The 8,768-nt window shown below is 41.1% G+C and overlaps 1 protein-coding gene and 1 pseudogene across 2 annotated transcripts; both read left to right on the forward strand.

Annotated features, from left to right (window-relative positions):
* Nucleotides 1-428: 428 nt before the first annotated feature.
* LOC311149907 (sodium-dependent lysophosphatidylcholine symporter 1-like) lies at nt 429-3,193 on the forward strand (annotated as a pseudogene). Its single transcript has 7 exons — nt 429-590; nt 963-1,053; nt 1,231-1,352; nt 1,440-1,520; nt 1,607-1,610; nt 2,720-2,873; nt 3,115-3,193. The product of its transcript is annotated as a sodium-dependent lysophosphatidylcholine symporter 1-like (transcript).
* Nucleotides 3,194-5,919: 2,726 nt separating this feature from the next.
* Nucleotides 5,920-7,819, forward strand: LOC311150010 (peptidyl-prolyl cis-trans isomerase FKBP1A-like). The gene is made up of 5 exons (XM_084187251.1): nt 5,920-5,997; nt 6,113-6,160; nt 6,586-6,698; nt 6,991-7,166; nt 7,362-7,819. Exons 1-4 carry the CDS (start codon nt 5,961-5,963, stop codon nt 7,117-7,119), a joined length of 327 nt encoding a protein of 108 aa, XP_084043377.1. The 5' UTR covers nt 5,920-5,960; the 3' UTR covers nt 7,120-7,166; nt 7,362-7,819.
* The last annotated feature ends 949 nt before the right edge of the window (nt 7,820-8,768 follow it).

Genomic DNA, 8,768 nt, shown 5'->3' on the forward strand with positions numbered 1-8,768 from the left:
TCAGATCTCACTAAGCTATCCCCAATATTGCGACCACGCTTATATACCACCAGTGGGTGTTCCTTGAAGAGGTGTGCAATTTTTTTGTCTGACTGCAGAATATGCCAGTGCTTTTTCAGGATTGCTTTCATTTTCTCCGAACACTTGGTGTACTTAGTGCAAAACACTGTTGCATTGTTTTTCTGTCTCTTTCCTGACAGTGTATTAATGTGCCTTACCTTTCGCTGAGCATGACACAGAGACTCTGCCATAGCCTACAGTAAGAGCTTCACATCCACTCTGTCTCATTTTTCACATTGTATTGATGAATTGCATTCAGTAACAATTGATAAAATCATACATTTCAGTTTTTCCAACCTCACCTGTCCCTTGGTCTGTCTGTTTCTCCTTCTCTCTCTCTCTCTCTCATCTCTCTCTCTCTGATAGGGATGAGTGTGGAGCTGCTGGCGATGCTGGTGGCCTCTGTGATTCAGGCTCAGGTTGTGACTGTATTCTACACAGAGAGGGCTGGGGCCTGGCAGCAGCTGGACCAGAGACAGGAGCTGCCTCACAACACTCCTTCACCACAAACCGATACACTACAGGCCACGGTACTACTTCCCCTCTGAGACACACTGCAGAAGGACATGGTGCAAGTAACTGTTTCCCAGTCTCAAACCCTAACCTAAGCCAGCACTGAAGGACATAACACTATCCTACTATGTTGGCTTAGCAGAATTTATTTGTCTGTGGAAGTGAACTTACCTATGGTGCCAGGGATATCATATTACACTGTAATTAACTGTTCTTAGCACAACAAAGGCCATTCTTGTGTGTGTGTGTACACGTGGGAGTGTGCATTTCAAGGACGTGAGTTTCTCTTGTTTGTTTACCCATAGGCCTGTGCGTTTTATGCATACATGTGAATCACTTGTGTTTGTGTAGCTTTGTTTATCTGTGAGGTTTTGTGTATTTTTCCCTAGTGTAAGGTTTTCCTGACCTCAGCGCTGGTCATGGGTGGGCTGTTCTTCCTCTGCTGCCTGGTCCTCTTCCTGGGGGTGAAAGAGCAGCGGGGTGAGTCAGCGGTCAGAACACTGGAATTAGGGTTAAAGAGTGGTTAGTTTAGAACTGCTAGAGCAAAGCACATGGGAGGTCAAGGCTCAGTAGAACGTGTTCAAGAGTCTAGTGCTGGGAGGTGGGATAAATGATGGATAGTCTTGGAACTACACCTCTCTCTGATTTTGTCTCCAGCTCCCCTCTCTAGTCTGGATAGAGTGTATGTGTCCTATCTTTCCATTCTAAAGATACTATTGTGCCACGTTCCTTACCAACGACTGATCCTTGGCTTCCTCTTTGCTGCACTTGCCTTCTAGATAAATCATTGCGTGGACTGCATCCAAATATATCAACAACAAATGAATAATTCTTGAAACAACTAACGCCCATTTGTCCCTTCTTAGATGTCTTTGGGGAACTTTGCACTGTTCTGTACCCATGCAGCTGGGCTTGGGTCCCAGTTCCAGCACCTTCTGTCTCTGCTGGTAAGATGTTGCTTGTTGCTACACACAGTTCTGTCAACTTCACACATAGTTGTATCACACACCCCACACCCTCTTGACCGCAAAAGGACGGTCTGATTGGCCCAATACACAGATGACAGAACACAATTGTTATCCAATCTGGCATATCATACTCTTTATGATTTGATATATGTATGTGTAGCTGGTATTCGTCTCTGCAAGCTAACCACGTATTCCTTATTAAAGGGCAAAAACTATAGCCACAAGACATTCTCTTGTTAGTGTTTAATTCCTGGGATGGTTGTTTGTTTGTCCTAATAGATTGCAGCAACTATAGCTGTTCCACTGTTGCAGGCATCTCTGGTATGGGTTTGGAACTAGATCACACTCTTCATTGGTCTGTGAGCACAACATTGTTTCTCCCTTCATGACAATGTTTATGCTTACAGTAATAATAGTCCATTCGAATTACTTACTGTGTGTGTGAAATTATTATGTTTTCGTATTTACTGCCAGTCTTCGTGACCATGTGTGTGATGCTATGATTCAGCTTGGCAACCATGTTCCTGTTGCCTTGGTGAGTCTGCAGTTAGAAGGCCACGACTCTGACTTAGGGCTGTGTCTCTGCTCTCTACTGTAATCTGCTCCAGTTCTGTCTCTGCCTCTGTCACTCTGAATGACACTCAACACACACAAAATGCTGACTTGATGATTCATTCATAAACCCCCATGACAGCCTGTCAAGTGTTGAATATTCTGAAATGCTGATATATGCTGATCTGACACTCAACCATGACATTACATTGAGTCATACATCCACCTACTCCTCCTCTCCCGTTCTCTCCCCCTCATTATGTAAAATCTAATTTAATGTTTCTATCACCATATTATCTCAATTTATGTTATGTATTTAATGCATGTGTGTGTATAATTTGTGTTTGTATGTATGCTTGTTTGTACTGCAGCTTTGTTGGGTACACTATTAGAAAAAAGGGTTCCAAAAAGGTTATTCAACTGTCCCCATAGGAAAAACCTTTTTGGTTCCAGGTACAACCCTTTTCGGTTTCAGGTCGAACCATTTTAATGGTTCTTCATGGAACCCAAAAGGGTTCTACCTGGAACCAAAAAGGGTTCTACCTGGAACCAAAAATGGTTCTTCAAATGGTTCTGCTATTGGGACAGCCAATTAACCATTTTAGATTTAAGAGTGTACTGTGCAGTTGCCTGTAGCCAAAGTGAGGACGTGGTGACTGCTCTGATTGTGCTGTTTGCCCCTCTGCCCATCACCCTGCTGCTGATAGGGCTGGTCTTCTTCCACCTGTACCCCATCAACGAGGAACAACGCCTCCAGCACCAGAGAGAGCAAGGCAGAGAGTGAGTCATGCACACTCTTGGCTCTCTTTCTAAGAGGCCGCTTTAGTGCTCCTACTCTGACAATAGCTTCCTCTAAATCCAACATACTGCATCACACCTTCACTTACACATGCCTGAGTTTATGCTTCTTCTCAAACATCCTGCCCCAAACTTCCTCTCTTATTGATGTTTTGTATTTGCATGACATTGAATATGTGTAGCCCTAGGCCAATAACAGTTTTCTTGTTATCCTTCTATTCAGGGTTGAAGCCATACATTAAACTGATGGAGAAGAGGAGATAGGATCTACACGCAGTCATCAGTCCAGACACCAACCACACGAGCCTAGTCTGAAGTCAAGTGTCAAGTCACAGCCAGCTAAATCCTGTTGTGTTTCAGACAAGTCTACCTCGATATGTCACAACAACCTCAAGAGGCTCCAAAAAGATGAATAAACCAGTCATACATATCTGCTCAGCACAATCAACAAGAGTCCAGGACCGGTTTTAATTCACATTCACAAGAATCTATGCCCAACTCAGAACACATTCCACAGAAATCTAGGCCAGATTTGAATCACTGCTCACATAAATCTGATCACATGATGTCTACTAAGGAGGCTGAAGGAAAGTCTGAAGTTACATTGGTCTAAAAACCACTATGAAAAACACATTTAAAAAGTGTATATAATTATTGTGCCGTATTCTTCATGTTTCTTGTAGGGCTGTGTTGACCCGACATAAGGAAATACAAATCAAATATTTTAATATTTAGGATATATATTTTTGTTAAGAGGAAAAGCAAACATTTCCATAACTTCATTAGAAAATGTGAATATGTATTTTTTCATATACACTTTAAATAGGCCTGGGTGTAACGATGACGCTGGGAGTCAGGAAGCAGGTGGTGAGTTTGATAATCATAAAGAACATAGCGCAATACAAAACAAGAGCAGCGTCTGGACACGAACACAGAACCAATACTGCCTGAAGAGTGATGCTAGGGAGTGCTAGATAAAGGGGAAGTAATCAGGGTAGTGATAGAGTTAAGGTGTGCCTCATGATGGGGCGCAAGTGTGCGTAATGAGGGTTGCCAGGTGTGCGTAATGATGGGTTGCCAGGAACGGTGGTTAGTATACCGGCGACGTCGAGCGACAGTGGGGGAGCGGGAGTAGACGTGACACTAGGGCTACTAGGTCATCTGACATTCATTTTTCATTTAGCTAGCTATCTTCTAGAAATTGTTGACTGTCAGCCTTTGTCATTTCATTTCATGTTCTCATCATCATCAATCTATGATCTCTCTTGCAAAAATGAAAGGACTTGTAAATATCCCCGAGACCCGACTTACATAACATAAGTGTTTTGGGTGAAAAATACATGTTACCAATAAATGTTTTTGGAAAGAATATTGTTATTTATATTTTATTTATGTGCAAAATTGTCCTCTGTAGTGGTCACTAGTATGTAAATATGAACAAATTAACATTACAGTAGAAACATAGGTAAAGGGTGGTGCGGACAGCCTAGTACATCACTGGGGCCGAGCTCCCTGCCATCCAGGACCATTATATCAGGAAGGGCCGGAAAATCTTTAAAGACTACAACCACCCAAGCCATAGACTGTTCTCTCTGCTTCCACACGGCAAGCGGTAACGGTGCATCAAGTCTGACACCAACAGGCTCCTGAACTGCTTCTATCCCCATGCCATAAGACTGTTAAATAGCTAACAAAAAATGGCTACACAGACTGGAGTTGACCTTTGTATTTGATTCTTATTTTTGCACTGTCTCTATGCACACTCACAGGGCCCTACACACTACACATACTGACACTCCAACACACATGCAAACACTCACTCCATAATTTCCTCACACACATAAAATATGCACAAACATTTGCGGCATCCGGGTGTCCAGTACAGAGGACTTTTCTTGATAAGCTCTTATTTAGCTGTTATTTAAGATGGTCATACCATGGATCATTTAGCTATTTGATTTTGAATTGTAGGACCCCTTTAGGGATTTAAAAAAAAAATGTACTTTTTTTTCCGTAAAATATTGAATTTGGCCTTTACTACTATATCCCATAGAAACGCATTGAATAACACATTCATAAATGGCAAAAAAAGTAAAAAAAATACATCATATGGAATAAGGTTTTAAAGTGTCTGTCCTATATCTAGGAAATACAGTAAGAAAGGTCAGGATATATATAACACATATTTAACCCCCTATTTTGGGGGGCACAAAACTACCTACATACATCCATTCGTTTGTATGGGTTACCTTCAGATGTCCCATTACACTTCCACTCATGAGAGTCTCCCCTTTCCATAGTGTGGTCATAATACTGTAATTATCAGTTCAAAACTGATATCTCTAGTTTAAAAATTGACGGATATTTATGAAGATCTTTTTCATTATGTTACTTAGATTGACACACCGGTGCATCAATGGCCTCTTAAGAATTAATGTGAAAAAATGATTACACAGTCCTGACAACTCACTTAACTATTCCTGAGATATTCACCTACTAGAAACAATTTGAATACCAAGCTCACAAAAAATATTAATACTTACACACACTTCTTTTAAAATGTCCATAAAATGTGCTAATTGATGGCAGCAATTTTTTTCAAGAACCAGGAAGATGAAATTGTCAAGGTCACACCCCCACACATGATATAATTGAAAAGCCCAGAATGTCCTCTCAAAGGGACAACATCACTTAATACAGTGGCTTGTATGAGATACGGACCAAAAACTGATGTCCACTAGCGAGGACAAAAATGAATTGCTGGGTCTCAGGAGGATATGAACGATTAGGCACTAATTCTAATCATAACTGGCATTGACCCATTAATTGCGGTTGCCCTCCCCCTTCCTTGTCTTCAATGCGTTGGGGCATATTCATTACATTGATTCTGTTGGAAAACGTTTCTTAAACGGAAGCAAATGGAACGAAATGGGGCGGGATCTACCTGAATATGTCCAATAGAAACTCCCGTTTTAGTTTCAAAACCGAACGTTTTACAACTGTTTGGACTAATGGTTACACCCCTGGACTTCCAGTTCCGCTTGCATTTTTGTGCGTCGGAGAGACAAAATGGGAGTAGAAATCGAGACCATAACCCCGGGTGATGGTAAGGAACAAACCGCAAATATGATTAAATTGAATAAGTGGATATAGCTACATTCTAAATATGAAGTTGTTTACATAATGCCTGGCTAATTTTCGCCCTTTCTTCAATCTTTTAGGCCAGACATTTCCCAAAAAAGGGCAGACATGCGTTGTGCATTATGTTGGTAAGTCAGCGAGCGAGCTAGCTAGCTAGCTAGCTATTATCAGTTGTCCACTTGCGTCGGCAACAATGTAAGTGAAAATCTAATCTGCAACACTGATATTGTCTGATAAACTACATAACTGTCACACCATTTGCTTATCTAATTAAAAGTAAGTCGTTTTTCTACGACTAGTAGCTATAAGCTAGCTATCTAACGTTAGCTAACTAGCTTATAGCTTGCCAGTTTTCTGCTGAAAACCAGTGAGAATTAAAGATTAAGTCTGATGTTAAGCAACTATACCTATTTTTTATTTTTATAGCTAAATTAGTTTACTAGATACTGTGGATGTTTATTTATCCAGGGGATTGATATTTTATTATGGATGCTATCAAACTGTAACTAGCTACAGTTTTTGTGAGGGGACAAAAATGCTCTATCGCACGCAGGCTCACTGACTGATGGAACCAAGTTTGACTCATCCCGGGACAGAGGCAAGCCTTTCAAGTTCAAGATTGGCAAGCAGGAGGTGATCCGTGGCTGGGAGGAGGGGGTTGGACAGGTAAGAAGGTTCTCCTGGGTGTGTGGCCCAGTTGGTAGAGCATAAGCTTGTAATGCCAGGGTTCAATTTCCACGGGGGACCAGTACGAAAATGTATGTGCTCACTACTGTTAAATCATGAGCCACTCTGGATAAGAGTGTCTGCTAAATGACTAAAATGTAAATTTAATGATTAAACCACTTTTCATTCATTTGGAAAATCCAAAAATGTGTTTAGGAGTGATTTGCAAGGACACAATGTGAGGGTTATGTTATTGAATGACATCTTCAAAATAGGACCTATTTTGTTTCAGATGAGCGTGGGCCAGAGAGCGACCCTGACCTGCACGCCAGACTTCGCCTATGGCAGCAAAGGGCACCCTGGCATCATCCCACCCAACTCTACACTCATCTTTGATGTGGAGCTGATGAGCCTGGAGTGAAGCCTGTGTGCACTCGTTACGTGTTTAATTCCACTCAGATTTTCAGGGTGAGAGAATTCTACAAACAATCGTCTACAATAAATGCGCTCCACTGTTGGTGTTTAACTACAGAGTAGATTAGTGGTAAGAGCTTAAGAGCTCATTAGAATGTGTTTTACAAGCTTTGGTGCTCATCTCCCATAATCCCCTCTGTCGTGTCTCTTCTGTTAACCACAGAACTGTATCCCTGTCCCCCTCTGCAGGTTGACTCCTATCTTGGGAACATGGAGGAAAATATTAAAGGAAGATTCATGCACTTGACTCCTGTAAAAGACTGTCTAATAGCTTCACCACTTCACTCTCCTTCCCATTTAGATTCAAATGTGTTTTTGTCACTTGCTTAATACCTTATCCTTGATCTAGCTTGTCGTAGAACACCCTAACAAGTCATAGGCCATACCTTTCAGATATCATGTCATTTTATTCTGTTACGTATGTTTATGGTATTGTTTTTTCTTTTTACTTCAAATTTGTAAGTCATGCCTGCCATCAGGGGTAGGTACTGACACAATTTGGGATAAAGTATCATTACACAAATATTCAATTTGAACTCATTCTTGTGGCTCCGTGAGTGGCCTTGCTTTAGCAACTTTTTTGAAAATGTGTTCAATGTGGACATGATAATTGAGAAAAAAAATCAATAAATGACTGTTTACCTAAATGGATTGGGTTAATGTAATTGGATTACAGAAGCTAACTTAAATTAATATTAGTGATATTTTAGTATATAGATTTTTTTCAGTTGCATCAACCTTAACTTTCTGTATGAAACACTGAATAGCACGGCACAAACTGTCTGTTGGCAAGACCAAATATATACACACACACAGAGTACCAATCAAAAGTTTGGAAACCTACTCATTCAAGGGTTTTTCTTTATTTTTACTATTTTCTAAATTGTAGAATAATAGTAAAGACATCAAAACTATGAAATAACACATGAAATCATGTAGTAACCAAGAACGTGTTAAACAAATCAAAATATTTGAGATTCTTCAAAGTAGCCACCCTTTGCCTTGATGACAGCTTTGCAAACTCTTGGCATTCTCTCAACCAGCTTCACTTGGAATGCTTTTCCAACAGTCTTGAAGGACATCCCACATATGCTGAGCAATTGTTGGCTACTTTTCCTTCACTCTCTGTTCCAACTCATCCCAAATCATCTCAATTGGGTTGAGGTTGTGTGATTGTGGAGGCCAGATCCTCTAATGCAGCACTCCATCAATCTCCTTATTGGTCAAATAGCCCTTACACAGCCTGGAGGTGTGTTGGGTCATTGTCCTGTTGAAAAACATGATATTCCCACTAAGCGCAAACCAGATGGGATGGCGTATCGCTGCAGAATGCAGTGGTAGCCATGCTGGTTAAATGTGCCTTGAATTCTAAATAAATCACAAGCAAAGCACACCTCCATGCTTCACGGTGGGAACCACACATGTGGAGATCATCTGTTCACCTACTCTGCGTCTCACAAAGACACGGCGGTTGGAACCAAAAATCTCAAATTTGGACTCATCAGACCAAAGGATAGATTTCCACCAGTCTAATGTCCATGCTCATGTTTCTTGTCTCCTGAGTGACGCAGTGGTCTAAGGCACTGCATCGCAGTG

This window comes from Coregonus lavaretus (assembly GCF_964263955.1).
Source record: "Coregonus lavaretus genome assembly, chromosome: 22".
Classification (NCBI taxonomy): domain Eukaryota; kingdom Metazoa; phylum Chordata; class Actinopteri; order Salmoniformes; family Salmonidae; genus Coregonus; species Coregonus lavaretus.